At 38.7% G+C, this 27,512-nt stretch overlaps 1 protein-coding gene across 1 annotated transcript; it reads left to right on the forward strand.

Moving 5' to 3' along the window:
- Window positions 1-1,656: 1,656 nt before the first annotated feature.
- MLF1 (myeloid leukemia factor 1) lies at window positions 1,657-21,466 on the forward strand. Its single transcript, XM_067466276.1, is given in 9 exon segments — window positions 1,657-1,844; window positions 1,846-2,016; window positions 8,488-8,641; window positions 13,126-13,170; window positions 13,993-14,037; window positions 16,705-16,791; window positions 18,914-19,042; window positions 20,038-20,197; window positions 21,255-21,466. Coding segments are annotated over 9 exon segments (1,167 nt in total). The 5' UTR covers window positions 1,657-1,680.
- Window positions 21,467-27,512: the final 6,046 nt, after the last annotated feature.

Genomic DNA, 27,512 nt, shown 5'->3' on the forward strand with positions numbered 1-27,512 from the left:
AGGCATGAATGGAGGGTGAAAGAGAGAAACGTGCCATGAGGAAGGTGCGTCAAGCCAACCCCGACCAGGACCGCCTTCCACCTGGAAACCAATGCCTTCACTGTAGGAGAAGATGCGGGTCAAGAATAGGGCTCCACAGCCACCTACAAACCCACAAAAATAGTCATCAAGGAAGTAAGTACTCCAAACTCAAGAATGGAAAACGGAATGTTGGTGGGCAGGAAAAGAGATTTAAAGATGGGCTCAAAGCCAACCTTAAAAACTCTGGCATAGACACTGAGAACTGGGAAACCCTGACCCTTGAGCGCTCCAGCTGGAGGTCAACTGTGACCAGTAGTGCTGCAGAATTTGAAGAGGCATGAATGGAGGGTGAAAGAGAGAAACATGCCATGAGGAAGGTGCGTCAAGCCAACCCCGACCAGGACCGCCTTCCACCTGGAAACCAATGCCTTCACTGTAGGAGAAGATGCGGGTCAAGAATAGGGCTCCACAGCCACCTACAAACCCACAAAAATAGTCATCAAAGAAGACCATCTTACTCGTCCAACAAGGGATCGCCTAAGTAAGTAAAGTAAGTAAGATCTACAGACGTCACATGCAAATCCTGGAACGATTCCATCAGCACTGCCTCCGGAAAATCCTGCAAATCTCTTGGGAGGACCCTGGACTCATCGCTGAGCCTGGAACCCCAGGTTTCGGCGGTGACCAGGGGAGCATTTGCACAGCTAAAGCTTGTGCGCCAGTTGCGCCTGTACCTTGGGAAGTCTGACTTGGCCACGGTAGTCCACGCTCTGGTTACATCCCGTTTAGACTACTGCAACGCTCTCTACGTGGGGTTGCCTTTGAAGACAGCTCGGAAGCTCCAACTAGTCCAACGCTCGGCAGCCATGATTTTAACAGGACCGGAGCGCAGGGAGCATACAACCCCCCTGTTGTGCCAACTCCACTGGCTACCGATCTGCTACCGGGCTGAATTCAAAGTGCTGGCGTTGGCCTTTAAAGCCCTAAACGGTTCCGGCCCAAGCTACCTATCCGACCGCATCTCTGCCTATGAACCCACCAGGACTTTGAGATCTTCTGGGGAGACGCTGCTCTTGATCCCGCCTGCTTCTCAAGCTCGGCTGGCGGGGACAAGAGATAGGGCCTTCTCGGTGGTGGCTCCTCGGCTGTGGAACGCCCTTCCTACGGACATTAGACTAGCACCATCTCTAATGGTATTCCGCAAAAAAGTGAAGACCTGGCTGTTTGAGCAGGCGTTCCAATAATTAGTGCAATGATTGGTTAATGAACACTGGAATGGAACAATGGATGACGAATCTGGATGATGTTTTTGATGACGAGACGACAGTGAATGGGTCGTGTAATGTGTAATGTGTTAGGTTGTTAACTGTTTTTATACTGTAGTACTGAATTTTTGCTGTTCGTATTTGTTGTGAACCGCTGTGAGTCGCCTTCGGGCTGAGAACAGCGGTATATAAGTATGGTAAATCAATCAATCAATCAATCAATCAATAAGATCTGCTGCAGATAAAGATAATAATAATAATAATTATTATTATTAATAATAATAATAATAATAAAGAGTCAGGCAGAGAGGGTGGTTCACATGGACTCTGACCATCATCAACATCAAGAGCCCTGCTTTGGAGCCTTTGATTAAACATCTAGGAAGAAAGCACAATGGAGAGAACAGCAACAACAAGCAAGGGCCTAGGAAACCCAGGCAGGCAGACTCCTAGCGTGGCTACGGTTGCTATGGTAACGGCCCCTCCCCTTTGTTGACGGTCGCCATCTTGGGTGCCGGCCAGAGCCAATCGGGAACGAGAGGGGCGGGGATTTGGAGGCTGGAGGGGGGGAGAGGGGTGGGGTGGCTACATCTTGGGCGGGGAAGATCTCTCCAGGCTTTTGGAGTAGAAGCCGCCACAGCAGCAGCAGCAGCAGCAGCAGCAGAGCTTCGGGAGCCAGAGTCATGTTCGGGAGCCTGTCCAGAGTCTTCGAGGAGGACCCCTTCTTTCGGTGAAGAGGGGAAGGGGGCTTTCATAGTCTTTTCTGCGGCCAGGATAACTCAGGGGGCCTCCTACTCCAGGCATGGGCCAATTTGGGCCTTCCCTCCAGGTGTTTTGGACTGCAACTCCCACAATGCCTAACAGCCGGTAGGCTGTTAGGCATTGTGGGAGTTGTAGTCCAAAACACCTGGAGGGAAGGCCCAAATTGGCCCATGCTGGTCTTAAATCTGAAGATGGACTGGTCCAGTCTAACAGTATAGCAAGAATTTCAAAAGAACTAATGGATTGCCTTGGATTAGAACAACTCAGGGCCCCGCCACACAGCCCTGTAACCCATAATATCAAGGAAGAAAATCCCACAATGTCTGCTTTGAACTGGGTTATCTGAGTCCACACTGCCATATATTCCAGTTCAAAGCACAAAATGTGGGATTTTATTTCAGCTGTGTGGAAGGGGGCAGAGGTTTAAGTGGGATATTTTTCTTTAGGCTTTTCTGTCACAATGGGCGGGGAAGGAAATTTACGAGGAAATAAATACTGTGAGGCTTACTTTTGTCTAAAACTCTGAAAGCTACTTGGAAACAAGTGTTTTAAACAAGATTGAGGAAACGAATGGATCTCTTTATATAATATATTATAATAATATATATTAAATACATACACACATATCTATTATTAATACTATCCATTTGTTTCCTCTATCTATCTAACTATCTACTTATATATATATATATATATATATATATATATATATATATGGTAACATTGTAATGTAATGGTGCTGGCATATTGTATGTAATATTAATAATGTTATGATATAATATATTGCATGTTGTATATGCTACAACGTATGATATAGTAAGGTAAAGGTTGTCCCCTGACATTAAGTCCAGTCATGTCTGACTCTGGGGTGTGGTGCTCATCTTCATTTCTAAGCTGAAGAGCCAGCGTTGTCCATAGACACCTCCAAGGTCATGTGGCCAGCATGACCGCATGGAGCGCCGTTACCTTCCCGCCGGAGCGGTACCTATTGATCTACTCACATTTGCATGTTTTTCGAACTGCTAGGTTGGCAGAAGCTAGGGCTGACAGTGGAAGCTCACACCGCTCCCTGGAATCGAACCTGCAACCTTTTGGTCAACAAGCTCAGCAGCTCAGTGCTTTAACTCACTGTGCCACCAGGGGCCCCATATTTATATATATATATATATATATATATATATATATAGTAACATTGTAATGTAATGGTGCTGTCATATTGTATGTAATATTAATAATGTTGTAATACAATATATTGCATATTGTATATATTACAACTTATAATATGGTACAACATATTATATAATACTAATAGTATAATTACTCATACTATATTATATATATTGGATCTCTTTAATAATAGGTATGTGTGTGTATGTATTTAATATATATTATTATAATATATAAGTTATATATATTTATACTTATATATATATAGAAATAGTAACATTGTAATGTAATAGTGCTGGCATATTGTATGTAAGATTAATAATATTGTAATATAATATATTGCATATTGTATATATTACAACTTATGATATGGTACAACATATTACACAATACTAATAGTATGATCTACTCTTAGTATATAATATATATTGTGGTATAGTGGCACGGTGGGTTAAACTGCTGAAATTCACTTCACTTTATTTCTTAATTAGTCGTTCTCCACCAAGGAGTTCCGAGCGACTTACAATTTAAAATAGCATTTACACAATATAAAAACATTCAACATAAAAACATACAAGAGTGACTATTTGGCAAATTAGATCTGATTACTTTACCTAAATGCACAACCAAACAGCCAAGTCTTGAGCGCCTTTACAAAAGGTTGCAACTCCGACATTGCTCTAATATATGGAGTCAATGAGTTCCACAGAATAGGAACATAGATTGAAAAAGCTCTACGCCTTGTAGCTTCCAGGTGTACCTCCCTAGGGCCTGGTATGTATAGGAGATTTTCTTGGGTGGATTGAGGTAACCACTGATGGGAAAAAGGAATGATGCGGTCCCTAAGATATAAAGGTCCTTGGCCATTTTGAACTCTAACTTGTTGACTGAAAGGTCACAGGTTCTAATCCGGGATAGCTGCATGAGCTGCTGCTGTTAGCTCCAGCTTCTGCCAACCTAGCAGTTCGAAAACAGGCAAATATGAGTAGATCAATAGGGACTGCTTCAGTGGGAAGGTAATGGCGCTCCATGTAGTCATGCCGGCCACATGACCTTGGAGGTGTCTACAGACAACACTGGCTCTTCGGCTTAGAAATGGAGATGAGCACCAACCCTCAGAGTCGGACATGACTGGATTGAATGTCAGGGGAAAACCTTTACCTAATAATATAGTTCAATATAATAATATATAAATAATATGATAATTGTATATAAAGGAGCCCGCGGTGGCTAGACTTGCAGACCAAAAGGGCGGCAGTTCTTTTTTAAAAAATTTTTTTTATTATACATTTATCAAACAACTTGTATAAGCATACATTCTTCCCTCTTTTTACAACATCGCAGATAGAAGAATTTGTCATATTATATACAATCTAACAGCAAAAATAATCAAATACATCTTTAAGCATATTTCTTATCATTCAGTTACAACTTATACTATGTATATCTCTACCACACACCTTTTATCTACTTATACATGTTTTATTTCTTTATAATTAGTATTATACCATTTCCCACCTCTTCCCTTTACCTTTAGTTTGTGCCCCCTTCACCAGGACCTTCACCAGGTCCTGGTGAAGGGCGGCAGTTCTAATCTGGGGAGCGAGGTGAGCTCCTGTTGTCAGCCCCAGCTTCTGCCAGCCTAGCAGTTCGAAAGCATGCAAATGTGAGTAGATCAATAGGTACAGCTCAGGTGGGAAGGTAACAGCACTTCATGCAGTCATGCCAGCCATATGATCTTGGAGGTGTCTACGGACAACGCTGGCTCTTCAGCTTAGAAATGGAGATGAACAGCACCCCCCAGAGTTGGACACGATTAGATTTAATGTCAAGGGGAAACCTTATAATTTACTAACAATATTGCAGTATAATGTGTTTTATATATATATAAAGACGTGGATTTGTTTTGGGGATTTGGAGGGTTGGTTATTTTTGTCTTTGTTCAGCTTCTCACAACATTGAATGTTTGCCGATATCTGTTGTAAACCGCCTGAGTACCCTCAGGGAGATATGGCGGGACATAAATAAAGGTTTTTGTTATTTAAAGGAGCCTCTTTTTGTTGCACTCCCCCCTCCCATTTTTAAATCTAGGATAGATTTGTCCGAAGAGTGTCCAGTCAGGAGATGCTTACATAACTATCTAGCAATTTCATGCTTGTCTGCATGAGCCTTGCAATCATGTGATTTAATTAATCTGAATTAGATCTAACCTTCCCTTAGCAGCTTTGTATCCATGCATGATTGTGTTTCGAGAATTGCTTTCAGGTAGTGCAGTACACACCCTGTTTGGTTTGGCTCCATTAAGCCAAAATCATGCTTGCTCCTGAATCTCTTGAAATCAGAATGGAATTTGTTGATGATTTTATGCTGTGTCAGCAGCTGATCACGCAGCCCTTTTTGGCAAGGTTTCCAGCTTTTACATTGCCGCCCATCTCCAACTTCAATAAAAGTGTCATTTTCCTATAAACATGCACACACAGGCAGGTTCTTTCATTTGCATTCAGTCATTTAATCTTGTCTTCTCTTTTAATGTATAAAAATCTGGAAGTGACTTATTCGTTCTTTTGAAAAGGTGGGTGAAATTCAATGCAAATGAAACAAGGGCACACTCTCATAGGGCATGTTCAGTTTTTAATCCTTTTACCAGTAGATTTCTGAAATATCTAACCATAAAGTATAAGTCCATAAGAACCATGTTGCATAATATAATTCATAGTACTTTCATTTTAATACAATGAGATATTTGAGATACCGTGGAACATTTCAAGCTACCTGTAATTGGAAATCACAGTTTTTATTATTATGGAAATGAGCCTATGGTAATCTCCTTACACCTCAGTTTACTCTCTCTTCCTTCCACTTTTCTCCTTCAAAATGATAGCAAAAAGTAATTAAGACACTTTCAGTTCGATTATTGTTCACTACAATAACTCAATGAATTGTGCTGAACTTTATGAATGGAAAGAAACTTCAGTCCATTGTTTTTTTTTAAAGCAGTTGTGGGCAAAGTGCAGTTGCCCAGGCATTGTTGGATAGCAGCTCTTTTGATACTTCACGTATGGGTATGTTAGCTTGAGCTCCAGTCTCAATAACATCTTGAGGGTCACATATTCTCCCATCTCTGTTTTAAATATCTTGTCAGGCTTGAACACAAAACCATAAGCAATGCATAGTGGTCCATGAACTGGTTGGTATTGATCCATTAGCTATTACTTGTCGTTCCCTAGGAAGAGATAATGAATTGTAGCCAAAGAACACAATGCTGGTATTCGTCCCTGGCACATTTGCAAAAAAAGTTGTTGATTAGGTGGTTTAGGGAGCACTAGCCTAATGTAACTCCCGAAAGTTGTCATCTTTAGTGGTTACATGTTTAATTTTTTGGGGGGAGGGGGGGGACATGCACTTGTCTCTTCTAAAGGCTACAGTGGTTGATGTAAGAATAAAAATCAAATTGTACTACTCATCTACAGCACCTTTTATTTTGGATACTGCAGACTGAATCCTGCAAGTAGTTAGGACTACTGTACTTCACCTTGTCATTAACCTCTAAAATACGAGTTTAGTAATATGAAAGGTTTCCCTACCTCAGAAGGAGAGATCTTGAACCGGCAGCCAAAAATACTGTCTAGGATAAAATTGCTTTTAGAAATGTCTCCCTGACTTTGCAGCTGTTCCTGGGAAGCTCTAGTACATCTCACACTCTTTCCTGGACCTGCCAAGTTTTCCCCCCCTGAATAGGACAAGACAGGTGCATAAGCAATTTCCTCTCTGTGCAAAGGAGTCCTGTGCATTTAGTTTGCCAAAGAGTGGCCTGTGATGTGTTTTTGTTTTTTTTACAGTCTTCTGCTGTGACCAGTGTCTTATACAAAACCAACTGTTCTAATTAGATTTTCCTGGAAAACTTTGTGTGCACTAACTTGATCTCAAGAAGCAAACATATATTGGAGAATAAACTTAGCAAAATAGGCTCTGTTTGCCTTTGTAATAATATTGTTCAGGCCTCAAGGATTAAAATGCATTTTGTATTGAATCATCTTGTTCCAATAATTATTTTGTAGAAATGTGAAAAACGCATATACAGTCAGCTTTAAGTACTCAGACATTGCATCCATGGATTCAGTCATCAACAACTTGAAAAAATTCCGCATGATCCATTTTTTCTTTTTATTTGTCATTTTATATCAGAGACACTATTTCACAAGCTCCATTGTATGCAATGGAACTTGAGCACCCACAGATTTTGATATCTCTGAGAGGTCCTGGAATCAAAGATCTTATTGTATAGGTGAACAAAAACAGTAGAATGGTTGCTATTTCCCTTGATGTTTGTTTAGCTGTCAGGGATAATATGCTAATATGTGCTATTATGACCATTTTCAGAATGTATATCAGAATAAACCATACAAGCTCAGGGTATAACAACATGTGAGAAGTAAATGAACACCTTTTAACTTGATAGTTTTTTGCTTTGTTTTTTGGAGGTTAGTAATTTTCTTATATGTCTGCATCAAAGTCCAAAACCTGTGGAGGGAAGGCCCAAGTAGGCCCATATCTGCTTTAAAACTGAAGATATATCTGATAGTCTGATCCAGTCTAACAATATGTAAGTTTACTTCATATATGCTGAAATGATAGCTTTTAAGAAGCTACCTGGAAGCAAGAATTTAAAAAGAAAAGGACTAATGGATTGCCTTAGATTAGAATAACTCAGGTTTAAGTGGATTGTTTTTCTTTAGGCTTCCCTGTCACAATGGGCAGGGAAGGAAACGCACTAGGAAGTAAATACTGTGAGTTTTAGTTTTGTGTAAAATTTTAAAAGCTACTTGGAAGCAAGAATTTTAAAAAGATTGAGGCAACCAATGAATCTCTTTGATAATAGATAGATAGATAGATAGATAGATAGATAGATTGATTGTTAGGAATTGTGGGAGTTGAAATCCAAAACACCTGGAGGGCTGAAGTTTGCCCATGCCTGATTTAGAGTGATTGATTGAATCAGCTCATCACAACTGGGCTCTGAAGATGAATTCTGAGTCTGCATCTCATTCTGGTTCTTATGTGAGATACATTGTTCATGCATATTCCCCAAAAGATTGGGTGGCAGCATTGATTTTAACTCAGAAAAAATGTGCCTTGACTATTGGAAGTCTGGTAATCTATCATAGCTAATTCTTTAAGTTGTGTAACTTAAATATTGACATTTTTCTAAATGTACATCGATAGATGAGCTGTCTCTCTTCCCTCCCTCCCCCCCCCCCCCAATAATTTTCAGGGATCCATTTGCTGCACATACTGAACATGTACATCGTTTCTTTTCTGAACCCTTTGGGCGTGATCCATTTCTTGCTATTAAAGATGGTGGAGAAAGAAACATAGGTCACAGAGGACGTCCAGATTCTCAGGTTGCTTTGAGAAACAATCACAAGGTATGCTTTCTCTTTGATAAGCAGAATATATTAAAATATGTAACCAGTGGCAGGATGTGGTGCTTTGCATTGTGTTATGTTAGTTGTAACTTTCCTGAATATTTGCTGTGCAAGTTAGATACATTTGATTTCTCACATGCAAATCAGAAGCAATTACGTTTAAGTTTGTTTTCAACTATCCAACATTTTATAGAATCTAAATGATAGAACAAAAGGAATAAAGAAAGTTTTTTTTCTTTTCTAGATAGCTAACCTATTTTGACCAATTTATATCTATATTGAGGTATCTGATATAGTGTATTAACACCATACCATCATGGCTACAGCTCTCTTGATGAATTTGCACTATAGCTCTTCTTAGTCTGCAGTCCTGTAGCACATACTTAGGTATAATGTCTAATGAATTTCACTAGGGCATACTACTAAGTGAACCCAGAGAAGATTGCCTTATATATCACTAATTTGCTGATACAACAAGCTGTAGAAACTTGATATAAAGAAGATAGATATATAATATCTTCACATATGAAATTGCAATCATTTCAGGGTTTTCTTACTCATTAATTGGTACATTAGATATCTGTCTGTGTGGTGAAAAATCAATATTTCCGATGCATGTATTTTAAAGATGCATGTATTTTAAACAATCGATTAAACCAATGTTTCTCAAACTGTTCTTTAGGTGTTTTGGACTTCAGCTCCCAGAAATCCCAGTCATCTTACCAGCTGTTAGGAATTGTGGGAGCTGAAGTCGAAAACCTCTGGAGGAGCACAGTTTGAGAAACTCTGTATTAATCTTTCAGGGTCCTTGTCTAATTAGTGTTAGAATGGAACTTTAGTGGGAAGTGGTGTTGTGCCAGGATCAGTAATCTAGATATTTAGAATGGATGCTAGGACCAGGAGAAACTGTCACCTGCTGGTCAGATCTTTTTTTCCACTTGTATTGGCCTCTGTTTTCAGCAAATAGACTTCAGTGGATTTCAGATCTAGTTTTGTGGTGAGCAGTATTGGGCTTTAAGACACATATTTACATTTAATTAAAAAGGATTGTTTTGCAAATAGGCCTCATCACTTTTTGTGACTTACAAGCCTGGAAGCCTGTACTTGATAGAGAGGTATGAGTGAATTGCCTAGAACAGTGTTTCTCAAACTGTGCTCCTCCAGATGTTTTGGACTTCAGCTCCCACAATTCCTAACAGCTGGTAAATTGGCTGGGATTTATGGGAGCAACAGTCCGAAACACCTGGAGGAGCACAGTTTGAGAAACACTAGTCTAAAGCATATTACAAGCCTCTACACTTCTTCACCCCCTTTTCTTTAATTTTATTATCACCTGTTCAGTTTAGAAAATACTCTTTGTTGTATAAACTGAACTGGAAGAACACATGCATTTTATTTAAAAGAAAGCAAACCCAAAGTTATTGCTCGTTAGACTTACTGTATGTCAACATAATTACATTGAAATTTAGTAAGTTTTCTTACATTATATGCATAACCCCTTGAGGAATGCAGGAGGGTAAATATTTTTGACAACTGAGTTCCATATTTTATATCAAACAAAAATCTGACTTGATTCAAACTAGTAAATGCCCAGAATATGTTCCTTATGGCAATTTTGAATTTTTCCAAGCATATTTATGTGATTTTTGTTTGATATGAAGCTACTGTATTTTGTTTGGTGCTATTCTATTGTCAGAAAATACATATACTGTCAGTACTATGATATTGTAACTAGTTAATCCCACCAACTGTCAGAATAATTTTCAGTGTTGTAAAATTACTAATTTCTTGCTTTGAACCCTCTGATTCTGTTCAGGAAGGTTGTGGACTCTTCAGAATTGATTTGATATAGGAGTTGCATAGGGGAGGAACGAAGTAGAAGTAGCTGTTGCCATTTCACTTTTTCCATATTCTAGAGTTCTTACAGCTCCTTGTCTAACACTGAATACTTCATGCAAAAAAAGGCCTGGTGAAAGGCAGACCTATATGATTTCAGACGTTAGACCAACCCCTAGATATTGTGTGATTGAATTTTAACATGACTGAGAACTATCTTGAAAGTAGTTTATGATGAAAATACTGAACCTCCTATGGTTCTGACAGTTTTACTACAATGTCTCTATAATGGTCATCTTTAATTTAATATTCTACACTTGGAAAGAAGGGATAGTTGAGGATTTACCCCCTTTGCCTATTGATGTATTTTAATTTTCAGATTCATGTATGTAAAGAGAGGCAACGTAAATATTTGGATCAGGTTCTTGGAAGCATTATGTCCTGATGAACTAAAGAGGAAAAAAATGCAATTAACTGATTGTATCTGAAAAGGTGCCATATTTATTTTTTCCTGGAGTCCATACATCTAAAAAATCTGTTTGTTCTAATGATGGATGTGTAACACTCTATATTGAATGTACAATTATGTTTTAGATTTGACTGAATAAGCTTTGTGTGTACCTTTTCAGTCATCTGTTTTGGTTTGTGATAATACAATATGTGTGTGATGGAAATATTATAAAATGCTTCATAAAATCAGTGCAAGCATAAACACCGAGCTTCGGCTACAGTTTGCATCCAGAGAGCCAGCCTTTTTCAGGAGCTGATAAAATGTCCAGTGTCTCAATATATCTTTAGTCAGGATGCAGCAAAACACGAAGGGTTATCTAGCAGGTAGAATTACTGAGCTCTTAGGAAGCAAGGCTGCTATAATGAGGACTGGCTTGGCACCTCAACGTATTATTAGTTCATGGATTTACACAGTCTGTGCATTACTCAACTCATTTTAGAAGGAGATAATACTGTGTACCAGCTTAGGCCTGAAATAAAAGAAAGGTTTGCTATTAAATTTGGTTGTGGTATACTTTTGCCTTCCATCTGTCAGTGCTGCATCCCATTAATACCACATAACCCTGGTGCTGTAGTTAACACTCCAGTTTAGCTTAGACATACAAATTGTTTAAAACATACTTTCATTTACGAGATTAAAACTTAATACTTGGCAGCAAAATACCAAGTAAAACTAGTGTACTCAATAGCAGATTATTCATGTTGTTAGTTTCTAGTGCACATTTTAAAGCAATTTGAGGCTAAGCTGTTTATTTCAAAACTAGCTATCGTAAAGTTGTCCTCAAGCAGCAAGAATGTACTTTGCAGAATAATCCTCTGAATTGATTGAGAGGAGAGAGCATTCCTCAAATCTGTGGCTGAATATCTTCAGCATTCCAAGTTGATATAACATAGGTCTTCCCAGAAGGACCAAATGCAATTCCCATTCCCAGGAATTAGGTAAAAGATATGGGAATAAAAATAGGGATTACAGAGGTGAAGAAAAAAAGTGAATGAGTCATGGAACTGAAACAAGATATTGGCTGCAGGCTATAAATGAATAGAGTTGATTTTACATGCACTCTGTTTTAGTAGTTGTACTCTAAGAAGGATTCTTTGATTACTGAATAAGGAAAAAGACCATTGTATTAAAATGCATTTCCATAGAATAGTTTGATTTATTGTGTGCCCTTCAGCTGGGCATTCTGGAGATTAAAATTTATATACAGATTCTTCAATAATACTTTTTTGTCCTGCAGAGATGCTCAAGCTCTGTTGGCTGAGATCTGAAAGTAACTATGTTTGATGGTGTTTATTTATATGTGTATATTAACATATAATTTCTTCACTGGTGAATTTATAAGTTAAACCATTTTGTACTCAAGACCTCTGAAACTGCTGACATGGGAGAGATGACTTAGTTTATCACCAGAGTTCTATGAATATTTAAGATAATAAGTATGTATTTCATTGCTAACTCTACATAATCTCTTGCTTCTGCATAAAATGATTGCTTGTGTACATACTAGCTGCTTCACTTATTTTAATTTTTTTGTTGTCTGCAATTTATTCCCTTGGAATTTAGTTACTTGAATTTATATGTTGAGTAGGAACAGATTTGTTGGTTTTAATTAACATCTTTCCATCTGAACTGGGCTAATCTTGGTTGCAGATAGACAGAATTTGAATGTCTGAGAAAGCAGTAGAAGTATAAAATACAGAACGCTATTAACTTGAAGGTGCAGGAGAATATTTTTAGTGCACTAAAACATATTTATTCAAACACATGATAAACCACACTATTTTTAAATGCCAGTTCCAAGGCCAGCCAAGATGTGTCATCTGCAGCCATATTTGTTCACATATCCAGTGGCTGGATCTTAACAGAAGGATCAAAAGAGATGCATGGAGGATAGAAGCTGTATCCTCCTTCCTACCACATTTTGACTGTCCATATACCTTGTCAGAACTATTTTACAAGCCTAGTTCACTTTAAGTACTGAAACTAGGAATGAAGGACAATGTGATCATAATACTGCCCAGTGAGCCGAATCTGTAACCTAAAGAGGCAGACACACATGTGTTTAGTTGCCTCTTCTTTATCTGTGGACAAATATTTAAGTAAGAACAATTCATATAAGCTGATATTTTTCTTTCAGGCGATGAGCTGTTCCCTTATGCCTTTTGGCAGTTTTGGTGGCATGGTTAGTATGCTGAAGAAGTACAAAACTCTACCTTCTGGTGATCTGGGCATGCAAGAAATTTTGAGCACTAATGGTTTATGGTATTGGCATGCTGTTGTTTTTAGGCCAAGCTCAGACTAATCTATTTTTTATTGTATTTCATTTCTGGTTTTGGTCCTTCTTTGTCTGGGAAGAAAGCATAGCATGTTTCTTCTGTTTACATAGCTTCTGTTCTTTTCTGGAGACATAGGCATGGGCTCCTAATTTAGTTGAAAATGTGTTGTTAACACAGAGATAGGAACCTGAAAGGTGTGCCAGGTAACAACGTGGCAAGAGTTACGGAAAAGATGCTTCTGAGCACATCTTCAGACCAGGACTTTGTGATAGATACCATACTCAAGATTGTAAATTCTTTCACTTGAAAAATCTCATCTTGGTTTTTTCTTCAAGAATTCCCACCCCAAAACCAGGAACCTCTTTAAAAGCTTATTGGGAAACAGAAACTCTTGCCAATATACCAATCTATCTCTGTGTTAGCAAAATGTTAGCAAAATTGAATTGATGCAGTTGAATTCACACCAACAGACTGTTCCTCTTTGGGCTATGCCTCCTTAAACTATGATTCCACTAGCACCAGAGCTTATGCTACTTCCTTGAAGAAGCAATGCCACAATAAATACAGAAAGGGGGCTTGGTGGTAGAGCTGCAGACTTCTCTTTCATGCAGACTGCAACAGTAGATTTTATTTCAAAAACTCTAAACACTGCAGTGTGTAAGCACTCTGCATGCACCGAGGCCATTGTATAACTGAATAATTTTCATGAGCTGACATTTCTCTTTCAGACCATGAATTTCCCCCTAATCCCCTTTGGCTGTTCTGTTGGCATGGTTAGTATATTAAACACAGTGATGTTTATAATTTTTGGTGAAATGGGCATGTCTCTCTTTTTAACTAAACTTAAACCTTTTTTTATTGTATGCTCTCTGAAATTCATTTTAGCATTCCTTTTTTCATTTCTGAAAACAGATTTTAATGTACTTATTGGAAAGATTGAATTATACAGATACCCAATGAAATTATACAGACATCCAAAGACATATTTTTACTATTTTCTTGACAGTGAAATAAGTGCTGGAAAAGCAAAAACTTAATTTAAGGATTCTATAATATCTGCAACTATTATTTCTATCAATCTGAAAGTTTATATGATTCAGTCTTTTGAATTTCAGTTTTTTCTATCATGTGATGGCTTTATAATTTTAATTTCTTGGTGCATGTAGGGTTTTTTGTATATTTATTACAGTAGCTAAAATAATAAGTTAGTGTATATCGTGCATTGTAGAAGTGTTTAATCTTTCCATTCTTTTAATTTTTCACATTTTGTTGTGTTGCAACCTGGACTTGACATGGATTTTGTTGGCATTTGCAGTTGCTTGATACTCAATACTGTGAATGTGCAAGATATTTTTTACCATGGCAGAAAAACCAATTAAAAAGAAAGTCATTTTCCCTGGTTGGATAGGGTAATCCCCTGTTTTGTAGTGAAATGCATTAATGTTGCTTCTAGAAATTACATGAATAGTTGAATGGATTCTACCTGTGTGCAGTTCCAGTATCACATGGTGTCACATTAAATACATTGCTGGAAGGCTCTAGCTTGGTGGACAATATATCTAAACAAACAGCACCATGAACACCAAGGAGCTATCAAAACAAGTCCAGGGTAAAGTTTTGCCGAACAATCAGATTTGGAATATTTTAAAAAAGCCAACAGTGAATATTGGCTTAAGTCCATCATTACCAAATGGAAGGAACATGACTGAAATGTAGGATTGTGAAAATCTTGATTCATGCTTTCTTTGCCTAACATTCATAGTTGCAGGGGACAATTTAAGACATGACCTAATAACTTTCTGGTAAAATCAGAGAAATGATGGGTTGTTGGTTAGGTATTTCAGTCCTGTATCCTCTATTTGGAACCTTCTATTACACAGAGCTGGCTTCAGCCACTGGTTTTTTTTCTGCCTCAGACAACAAAATGTCTTGACCCAGTCCTGTTTCTGAAGTCAAGTCTTTTGGACTATCCTTTCTTATGTTTCTTTCTTCCTGCTGCCACTATTCCTTCCTACAGAAATTTTAATCTAGCACACAAACGTATGTGAAAAAAATAACTGCACAATTTATTATATCCTGCTATGGTTTGATTGTCAATAGCTTGGTCTTTTTGGCACATAGTACATATAGTCAGTTATAGCTAGTGCTAATCCCATGAGCAAGTCTCTGTTGAGTTTCCTATAAAGGCTTTAGTATGCTTCTGTTAATGTTCCCAGTGTTCCTTGTGGTGGTCAACCATCAGTTGGAATGCTTGAAACAAATAGTATCTATGTCAACGGAAGCCTTGGTTACTGAGGAGTCATAATAGACATTGGAGCCAAGTCAACAGTGTGTCATACAAGCCTGTTTCTTGTGCTGTCTCATCAAACCATGTCTTCTTTTCCAGCAAGTGAAAATTATACCTGACTTACAAATCGTAAATCACAGAAGGGAAACTGAATAATGGACACTTTCATCAACTCACAAACTGATGATTTCAGTTTAGTCAATAACTTAGGCCCATGTTCTAAAAGATAGGGCTTATTTTTGTACCTCTTCAATAACTTGATAGAGTAGAAGAAAAAATGTCAATTTCTTGCAAAAGTCTCAGTTGGGGAGGGTTTTCGGTCATAAAGCTGAATCTCTCATAAAGCTTCTCAAGAAGCTGATTTTTTTTTCACAGTCTCAATGTGTTATATTTCTGGTGGTAACCTAGAGTTGCTATTATGCTGTGATATTTAAAAAAACTAAGAAATTATCTAAACATTCATACATGAAACGAGTCACGCGTCAGAACACATGGGCTATATTTTCAGTAGTTGAAGTTAATGCAGAAAGCCTTTCTGAAAGCCCTTTACTTCTGTGGCCTATTCCATTTTCCTTCTAGCAGATTAGTAACCAAACTGAAAGTGATCCGGAATCTCCCATTGTTTTCCTTTTAATTGGTAGGGGTAAAGGGGGGGGGGGGGTCATCAAAATTGGAAAGTATCACTTTGATATAGAGTATCTTAACCTTTGCCTAAACTTTGATATAGAGTATCTTAACCTTTGCCTAAACTTTGATATAGAGTATCTTAACCATTGCCTAAATCTAAACTTATATCACCCCATCTCGTTTTAACTCCGTAGTGTAAAAAAGGCAGACATAAATCTCATGCATCATGTCTAATTTAGATTTCAGCTAAGCACAACAAAAGCTTAAAAGAATAATAGCAAACATTCTTGGGGTTTTTTTAAAAAAAAAATAAACCCACACCATCCACACTTTGAACTTTTCTGGTGCTATACCTTGTGGTCTCTGTTTTTTTAACCTGGTGTTCTTGTTTGCTTTCAGTGGTTAAGGGAATTAATAAAGCTGCTTAATTCTGAATCTTCTGGTTCTTCACTGCAAAACAGTCCTGAGCTGTAAATACTGTGTGGTTTCCCCCCTCTTAAGCCTTTCCTATCCTCTCTTCTGGCAGAACATGGATTTCAGGGATCCTTTCTCTGCGATGGATAGAATGATGTCAAATATGAGAAACAGCATGGTGGAATTGCAAAGAAATTTTGTAAGTTCATATTTTTGTAAATGCAAATGAAAAACTGCATCAGTATTTTTAACGGAAATAATATGAGTAGCAAAAATACCCTATGAAATGTGAAGTAGAAGATAAATGCTGGGATCCAGGGTGGGTGGAAAAATGTTAGCATGTTATGGACACAGTGTTTTTTTTTACTTTGAATTTAGAAAAAAAAGTGTGTTAAAAGGTTATTCTTGTAACTATTCACGGATACTGTTAATGGACTGTGGGAAGGGGGAAAGTATAGCCTCCCAGATATTGCTGGATTGTAACTGCTGTCATCTCTCACCATTGACTATGCTGGCTTGAGATAATGACAGCTGCAGTCCAAGAGTATTGAAATAGTTTGCATAAGTGAAAGATATACTATATTTTCCTATCCCCACTTCTGGTCCTATGAATGTTCTTTAAACACTGTAGAAACAATATACACAATTTGGCATCATATCCATGAAAATAAGTCCACAAATGATGTTGGCTAGCCTTTACATGCCTGGCCTTGTGGGTTGCCAGGGGTAAAATTACTTTTGTATAGAATTTACCTTTGCAATAGTCTTGAGTTTGTTTTTTTCTATCTGCCAGTTACAGGTAAATGGCTGTTTACATACCTCATATTGCATGCAATACATTCCATCCTGAATTATGTTCTTCAGTTATGTGACTACAATAGTCCTTTTGAAAGGCTTTGCACACTGAGGGTGCATCTACACTCTAGAATTAAAGCAATTTGATACCACTTTAACTGCTATGGCCTATTACTATGCAATCATGGAAGTTGCAGTTTTATAAAATCTGTAGCCTTCTCTATCAAAGACTGGTGCTGTGTCAGAATCCAGATGCCTTTAAAGAGCCAGACACAGAGATAAGGTCCAAACAACGTTTATTAAAGCAACAAAAAGGACTCAGGGGCACTTACTTCAGTGTCCCTGGCCAAAACCAAAAGGTTTCAAGCAGTTTGCAAGGCAAAAACTTAACTTGGCAAATAATCCGGATGAAACCGGAATATAATCTGGGATAAACAAAAAGTTGAGCAAAACGCTCCAAAGTCACAGAGTTCAAGGTTTGCAAGTAAACAAGGTGGAAGAACACAAAACCGTAGTCCAAAAACATCCGAAGTCAAAGATATTAGAGTCTAAAAAGCAGCGTCATTGTCCAGGCAGTCCAAAGTCAAGAAGAGGGGAAGTCAGCACTTACAGGAATCCAAAGCCAGTCGATACATGGAGAAAGCAGCAACCTGTAGTTCCAGGACCCAACAAGAGAAATGGCAGTGACAAAGACCCAGGCACGAATCCAACACTTTGCCTCCTGCAAAGTCCCATTACTCCAGTGCCTACATTTATCTTACAACTCATGATCTGTTGATGAGCTGTCCTCCACCCTTTCCTCATTGCTATCAGCTGCTCTAGCCTCCACAGCTGATCGCCAACCCTCTCACCAGCTTTTCCATCTCTTATCAAGACTTAGGTCTCCCCATGTATCACCAGATTGCCAACCCCCAGAAAACCCTTCAAAAGTATTGCTGGACATAGGTTGTGTACACACATCTTTAACTTCTTGCACACGAGTCCAATCCAACCCATCCTCCTCGTCACTACTCCCAGACCCATCACTTCCAGTGAAGCCCATACAATCTTCTTCAGTTGGAGCAGTAAGTATATCACGGATCCGTTTCCTCTGATGCTCTTTGTCAGACTCCTGCTCCCGAGTAATCCATTTTACACCCCGCTTTCATCTCCTTCCTCCTCCATTTTTCCGAGAAACCCTCAAATGAGTCATTGTCTGTAGGAGACATGAATATCGTCCAAACTCTGAGCACCTCTCTTTCCTCCTCTACTACCCCATCCTTACTAGGAGACTCAACTACAACATGCTGTGATTCCATAGCATTGAGCCATGGCAGTTAAAGTGGTGTCAAGAGTGATTGATTTTACTGTGTAGATGCACCTGTAGTGCTTGAGATTGCCATGATGTACTGAGAGTTGTGTTCCTATAACATTTTCATCTTTAATTGTTCAATGGAACCATAAACAGTATTGAATAATGCTTTTGGTTATATATTCTTATCCTAGTTTTCTTTTGTTTTGAATAATTTGTTGTGCTTGAATTTCAGGATAAAATGGCAGTTGATACAAATGCTCACACTTTCAGTTCTTCTTCGGTGATGACCTATTCAAAAAAGGGTGATGAACCTCCAAAGATTTTCCAGGCTTCTGCTCAGACTCGAATGGCTCCAGGAGGAGTAAGTTAGACCCAGTATATAAGAATAGTTTGGGTGATGTGGTTTGCTGTATTGCAGGAAGTAAGCTGCAAATTAACATTTGCAAAGGGAACAATAAACACAGGGCTCATCTTATAGTTCCAGGCCGCTGTCAGACCCCATGCACTTCATGCACTTTCTTGGTGAGATTTAAATGAAAAGAAACATTGACATAATTTTTTTACACATTATGTATATTTGTTTTGCAGCTTCCATATAACTGTTGCATCTAACTTTGCTAAGAAATTTGCATTTGAACCATGACAATTCATGAAAGATTTTATATATAAGAAGAAAAAGTGGTGGAAAATAACCTACAGTTCTGAACTATAGCCAGTACTTTGTTATCAGAAAGCTTCTAATAATATAACTGTGAGGATAGTGATAAGCAGTAGCCAAGGTTTTCAAGAAGGTTAGCCTGTCATACTAACAGTTAGTGTCCCTTTCATGTAGCACATACCAGCACATACTTATCTCTAAAGGCCCATTCACAGCCTATATTTAGACTAGGCTTAGGCAGTTTTTGAAACGGTTCTGGTAGAATAATATGTGATCATTAACTGGTAGACATTCATTCTATGTGTGAATCATAGACATTCATGTTATGGTCTCAGTTCTGTGAAGTGATGAATCATGCAAAGGGGACAATTAGACAAATAGCTGTCAATTGCTGGTTTTCTTTTAGTAGTTTTTGCTCATGAGGAGACTAACAACCCTCTAAATGAGGCTTATCTCTTCAAAAGTGGGAAATGCTGCAGTATAAATTATAGGTATCGTTCCAAGTGTTCTCATTTATGCTCAGCATTTAGATCTTCCTTTGTTTTGGTATATTCTTTTCCTTCCATGCATACAATTTCCAGTTTAGGTGATTTATTAGAGTTTATATGCTATTTCTGTCATCTTGATTTCAACTCTGTTGAAATGTAGAACCAAGAACATTCATTCATATGAATAACTTTTTTTCTGTACACATACAGATTAAAGAAACCAGAAAGGCACTTAAAGATTCTGAAAGTGGGCTTGAAAAAATGGCTATTGGTCATCACATTCAGGATCGAGGTCATGTAATTCAAAAGGAAAAGAACAACAAAACTGGCAATGAAGAATTGAATCAAGAATTTATCAATTTAGATGAAAGTAAGAAACTTTGTGCTGGCATCCATGTTTTTGGTTTTTGTTCTGTAATACGAATTGTCAACAGCTTACAAGGGATTAGGTCTGTGCAAATGCATGCACAGAAAAATATGCATATTTTAGGATCCCCCGTGGTGCACCGGGATAAACCCGACAGCTGAACTTGCTGATCGAAAGGACAGTGGTTGGAATCCAGGGAGCGGGGTGAGCTCCTGCTGTTGGCCCCAGCTTCTGCCAACCTAGCAGTTTGAAAACATGCAGATGTGAGTAGATCAATAGGTACTGCTTCTGAGGGAAGGTAACGGCGCTCCATGCAGTCATGCAGGCCACATGACCTTGGAGGTGTCTATGCCGGCTCTTTGGATTATAAATGAAGATAAGCACCACCCCTAGAGTCAGACACGACTAGACTTAATGTCAAGGGGAAACCTTTGCCTTTTAGGTTATTTCCTTTTTACTTCAAATTTGATTTTTTTATCAGACTATAATAGCTTTAACCCACATTGAGTTACATAATCATGGCTGTTGTCTCTTCCCCAGTGATAATTCCAATGTATTATTTGGTGTAAAAATACTTTATTCCTATAGGAGTGTTTGTGGGTGCAGATTGAAGGCCAGGATATTTATTTTGAGTAGGTTTTTTTGCTCTTTGTTTAGCAGAATATACAGCCAACACAGTTGTGATGTCTTAAAATACTGTGTGGTTTGTCTTTTTTTTTAAAAAAAAAAAAAGCCTGCATTCAGTAGATGAATCTTGAGGACATTGTTATCTCTTCAGATGACTTCATGTTAAAAAATACCTACTTTGTTGGTGTAGCTCTAAGTGAATTCTGCAAGAAAATGTGACTCTGGGGAACTAAAATATACTGTCTGTCTTGGTGATGTTTTAACATGTTCTATATCAGTGGTCTTCAACTCCCAGAAATCCTAACAGCTGCTAAACTGGCTGGGATTTTTGGAAGTTGTCGGCCAAAACACCTGGGGACTCACAGGTTGAGAACTACTGTTCTATATGAAATGGTTCAAGTTAAAGACATGGTATCTTTCATTTTTTGAACAGCCGAAGCTCAAGCATTTGATGATCAATGGCAAAAGGAAATTGGGAAGTCTCAAACCCTCTGTAGACAGAAACACCAGAAAATGTGTCAAACAACCGAGACACAACCAAAACACAAGAAATGTGTCAAAACACCTAGATTCAGCATTACGCAAGAAGATGCAACAGCATTGTTAAGACACTGTTGCACCACAATTAGGAGCATCCCTAAATAGCACACATTAACACTTCAGCCAAAAAACTTGTGAGACCACACCTTGAGTAACTTATGTTGTTGTAGCAAATTTGGGTTTAATGCATGTTTCCGTCCATTGGAGAAGGGCTTTTGGTGATGTGGCGGTTTGGGAAGAAGCAGATATATTGTAATGGCACCAGCACCTTCAGTCAATAGATATTTGTGTTTGTCTCCTGGAGAAGAGAAGAGAATGCCAAATTTGTCCATTTCTTCCAGCCTGCTAAAAGAAACTCTTAAGTTAATTCTTGGATGTAGAACTGTTTCAGCAGTTTTGTAAAATAAATGTGGTAAGGATCTCTGTTGGTTTTTATGGGAAACACTGCAGGCTTGAATTGCGGCTGCTTTAGGAAAATACCTCCCTAAACACCAAATCTCATCCTAAAGCCAAAAACCAAAGCTCAGTGAAGGCTGTGCAGTACAAGGATGTGAGAGGACCAGAGAACATGTAATGGAACTTAGAAAGAATGCTTCTTCTTGAAACTCGAGAACGTTACGGTTTGTCAGGTTCACAGTCCTAGGGCCGATCATCTAATCCAGAATAAGACAGTTCCACGTGTCTTTCTGGCCAACACTCTTGCTTGTTTGCTAGTAAACTGTTTACCTAACTAATAGAACACCAAACATTTTTATAAAATCATAAACATCAAGTATTCCCTTGATCTAAATGTCATTTCAGGGAGAAGACTCACCCAAGAACAGCCATAGAGGGACCGAGGAGGCCACAATCTTCTGTGGAGAAGCTCAGTGTCAAGGGATCACACGTTCCCCTCAAAGCCAACAAAAAATAAATGGCTGTGTTGTTTTTGTGTTATTACTCTGGCTGTTTGTTTTGGGAGGATACAACCATTCTGGATCAATGAATAAGACCAAGCTTACTCTTCTTAGCAGTAGTGATTTTGCTCTTTGACTCCCAGATGTTCATGACGGCTCTCAGCTCTTTGATAACACTTGCTTTTGACCAGTAAAGGAAAAACACTTGATACTAAAAAGCACTTTATGGAGTTCTCTCTCTGTTATGAGGTAGATTGTTAAAACATATGGTCTTTACTGACAACAGCGGCTCTATTATGTTTGAAGACAGAGTGATATATGCAGAGTTTCAAAGGAGCACAGGTAGTAAACTGCTGTTTGTAATGGAAACAATGCAGGTCTTGTTTGGTTGAAGAGTTAGTCAAGATCTAAAACATGATAAAGAAGAAAATCACTTGGAAACAATAATTTACTGAATGTACTGCTGTTAAACTACAGACATAGAGATGTGCAAATGATTTGCATAGTTTAGAATTTTTTTGGCAGTCTCTTAGTTTTGTGTATTTCTCAATATAGCCACCCTCTTAGGTTGTTGGTTATTCTGTTACTATAATTCAGTTCTGCTGTTCTCCTTGCTGAGTGTAAGTAGCATTTCCTATAACAATAAACCATTGTCCTACCCTTGAACAAGCTGTGACTTGTTTTGGAAGGTGGGCATCAAGAGTCGTATTAGAGATATAATTAATAGACATCCTAGTGAAGCAAAAGCTTTTTTCAGTATTCTGTATAAAGGATTAGGTGTAATCAGATTTTAAGATGAAACATTATTAAATAATATGCTAGTAGCTCACTCAGTTTCCAGAAAACATCTGATAGTTTTTCTGAATAGATTTCCAATACACATAGCATCAACATAACTAAAAACCTAAGAATGTTTTCTACAGAACAAAAAACTACCCAATATCTGAACGCACTGCTAAACTAACTGGGAATTCCCATAAAAGGCCTATAATTCTGATCTCTATATATGTTTTCCAAAGCATGGTTTATTATAGTACTTATTTTTAGCATGCTCCACTTAGAGATATTTTTAGTAAACATGTCTCCCTTCAAATGATTGTAATTCAATATGCTTAATGTTAATAAGCTATTTTAACGTATAAGAAGTCATATTTCCAATGAATACACTTAATCCCTTTAATTGGAAATTATATTGACACTGAGGGAAGGCAATTTCATTTTCAGAACTCTAGATTGGAGTAGAAATGCACAAAACACATTTTAGAGTGTTATTTGACAGCACACACAGATTATTTTAGTGCTCCTCATTGTTACTTTTTCTCTCTGTCTTCAGGATTTCTGTTTCTTTATGATTTATTATTTTGTCCCCATAAGGGCTGGTTGTGGGTTAGAAATATAGGGTCTGTTATGATCTGGGAGGCATTTTGTTTTGCAAATCCCCAAAATGCTTGCAATAAAAGTGAATTTAGGAGAGATTAAATTTATGCTTTCATAGTTAAAATGCACATTTGCTGGATGTTGTCTTCACTGTAAAGTCTTTGTGGTGCACTCATTTGTAAGAGATGGCAATTGGAAAGTATTTTTAATGCGCAATCATATGCAACCTGTATTTGTGTTACCTATAAATGCACTAGATTAAGCAAATTAGTTGGCTCTGCAAGTTAGCTCAAGGCTTCTCAGTTCAAACCTCATCTTTCTATAGAAACAATCTTGCAGAAGTTTGAACATTTAGCGCTTCAATTTCTTTATATTAGGATAGCTAACAAAATATCTGGTATGTAAAAAGTTAAGGATCTGTACAGTTAAATCCTTCCAATAGAATAAAGTAATGGTTTCTATGCTTTTTAAAGCCACACAGGGCAGAAATGTATATCTTTGCATATTTTTCTTGCAGCTGCATAATTATAAATACTGTATGACAATGTTAATACATCAATTCTCATCAAATGAAAAGTTCACTTGCCACTTTTTGTTAATAAAGAACTGTTCAACAGAATACTGCATCAGTTGCTATCGTGCTTTCCGTTGTTTTTCATTAAGTTTTCAAGAAACAGACATTTGATTCAGCTGCTTACATTTTGGTAAGCAGCCTGACTATATTTCAGCAATAGGAGTCTTGGTTTTCTGAACCTAACATTTCCTTTAAATAGCAGTGAATCTAGTGTTTTTCCATGCACACATGCTCACTCCATGCAAAAGACCATGCACATGTATGCACATGTGTTCAGACAAGTTCATGGTGTTTTGAGGTAGGAGGCAATGCATATGCCAGCTGAGTAGTTTGCAACCTATCATCTCCCTAAAATAAGAGCCTTGCTAATCTGAACGGGTGAAGACCCTTAATGTTCACATATCCTAATAACTGTTGCCAAGAAACATGACTCTAGATGTGAAAAGCTCAGTGTTGGTGCACAAATCCAGTGATTTATTCACTGCTGTCGCTAAGATTACAGCTGCCATGTGGTCAAGCCAAATAGACACAGTGTTTGAAATTGCCACCTGTTCAGTGCACTTCCCTGTTCTTATGCAGGGAACTCCAACCGTGTTTTAAGCACGTTTGTAGGGCAGCAGGTGTTTTGCATATATCACTGTTACTCTGATTTTGTCTTTGCTAACTGAATATGAACAAAATCTTATTTTTCAGTTGCTATGAAATAGTTGCACGACATTCATCAAGATCTTTGGGCCACAAGACAGACGGGTTCTTAGGATATTTATTCAGTCTCTTAAAACCAATTTAAGAACTGTGTAAGTTTAGGATTATGTATCTAACAGAGGATGTTACAAACTCCTCTTATTCAAATTTTTGCTTGGGTCACCTTAAAATACTATAACTCACTGCTTCCTGCCCCCAAATGTGATCCTGTGAGCTCAATGAAGGGGCCACAAAAATTTGGCAACAGTAAAAGGTTTCGGAACGCCACCCATTTACAGAAATATATTGGCAACAACATGCAAGGTTTACAGTGGATTCTGCAGAAAATGCTTCAGCTGTACTCCACAAAAAGGAAAATCAGCCTGTTTAGTAACCCTTGCAAATGCAGATTTATTATCAGTAAATGTTCGTTTTTTATACCTATCTTATATAACTATATAACTGGGGTCCCTGGTGGCGCATCGGGTTAAACCGCTGAGCTGCTGAACTTGCTGACCAAATGGAGGGCAAAAGGGAGAAATGTGCCAAGAGGAAAGTGTGTCAAGCCAACCCTGCCTGAGACTGCCTTCCACCTGAAAACTGATGCCCTCACTGCTAGAGAACATGCGGATCAAAAATAGGGCTCCACAGCCACCTGCAGACCCACTGCCGAGACGCTACACTTGGAGGCCCATTAGGCTACGAGGAATCGCCTAAGGAAGTAAACACACAATAAGAAATATGGATACAAGACCTTTTCAAGAGCCCAGCACTTGTCCATTCTTGTCCTCTTTTTCTTCTGCCGATCAACAAAACGGTCCCCCAAAAGCATGTTTACAATTCTGAAATGCCATTGATTGTAAGACACGTGCTAATTTCAGTACCACCAACAGGATAATTACGCTGTAGATATATAAAAATGCATTTGTGACACTAAGGCCCCTTCCACGCAACTGAATAAAATCCCACATTATCTGCTTTGAACTGGAATATATGGCAGTGTGGACTCAGATACCCCAGTTCAAAGCAGATATTGTGGAATTTTCTGCCTTGATTTTCTGGGTTATGTGACTATGTGGAAGAGCCCTATGATGCACCCCGTTTTCGGGCCCTTCCACACAGCCCTTTATCCCAGAATATCAAGGCAGAAAATCCCACAATATCTGCCTTGAACTGGATTATCTGAGTCCACACTCAGATAATGTGGGATTTTCTGCCTTGATGTTCTGGGATATAGGGCTGTGTGGAAGGGCCCTAAAGACATGGTTTTGTGTAGGAAAGAGCATCTTAAAATCGAGGAAATACTATATGTGGTTTTCCTCTGCTTACTGCTTATAGAGCAGGCATGGGCAAACTTTGGCCTTCCAGGTGTTTTGGACTTCAACTCCCACAATACCGTATTGTGGGAGTTGAAGTCCAAAACACCTGGAAGGCCAAAGTTTGCCTATGCCTGGTATTTGTTGTTCATTCGTTCAGTCGTCTCCGACTCTTCGTGACCTCATGGACCAGCCCACGCCACAGCTCCCTGTCGGCCGTTACCACCCCCAGCTCCCTCAAGGTCAGTCCAGTCACTTCAAGGATGCCATCCATCCATCTTGCCCTTGGTCGGCCCCTCTTCCTTTTGCCTTCCACTTTCCCCAGCATCATTGTCTTCTCCAGGCTTTCCTGTCTCCTCATGATGTGGCCAAAGTACTTCAACTTTGTCTCTAGTATCCTTCCCTCCAGTGAGCAGTCGGGCTTTATTTCCTGGAGGATGGACTGGTTGGATCTTCTCACAGTCCAAGGCACTCTCAGAACTTTCCTCCAACACCACAGTTCAAAAGCATCGATCTTCCTTCGCTCAGCCTTCCCTAAGGTCCAGCTCTCACATCCGTAGGTGACTACAGGGAAGAACATGGCTTTAACTAGGCGGATCTTTGTTGCCAGTCTGATGTCTCTACTCTTTACTATTTTATCGAGACTGGACATTGCTCTCCTCCCAAGAAGGAAGCGTCTCCTGATTTCCTGGCCACAGTCTACATCTGCAGTAATCTTTGCACCTAGAAATACAAAGTCTGTCACGGCCTCCACATTTTCTCCCTCTATTTTCTAGTTGTCAATCATTCTTGTTGCCATAATCTTGGTTTTTTTGACGTTTAGCTGCAACCCGGCTTTTGCGCTTTCTTCTTTCACCTTGATTAGAAGGCTCCTCAGCTCCTCCTCGCTTTCGGCCATTGGAGTGGTGTCATCTGCATATCTGACGTTGTTAATGTTAATGCCTGGTATAGAATCATGGAAACAAAATAGGAAGATATGCCAAGGGGCATCCAGACCAACTTCATTCTTCCATGCAGGGATACAATCAGATGGCCATCCAGCCTTATGCTTAAAAATGTTCAGAAAAGAAGATCTCTTCTTGGCTAAAACTATAGCTAAGAATTAACCTTGAGGCCTGTTTCCTGCTAAGGTAGTTGCAGAAGATTTCCTTAAAACAGGGCTGTGAAATCAGCTAGGCTGCCTTCCTTCCCTTTCCTCCTAGCAGTTCCTCCCACCAGGCGAAAGGTGGCGCTGTAACTTTGGTCTCCCAGGAGGAGGCAAGGTTGCCTACGCCGAGCCCAGCCTTCCTATGCTCCAGCGACGT

The sequence above is a fragment of the Anolis sagrei genome, chromosome 3 (assembly GCF_037176765.1).
Source record: "Anolis sagrei isolate rAnoSag1 chromosome 3, rAnoSag1.mat, whole genome shotgun sequence".
Lineage (NCBI taxonomy): Eukaryota > Metazoa > Chordata > Lepidosauria > Squamata > Dactyloidae > Anolis > Anolis sagrei.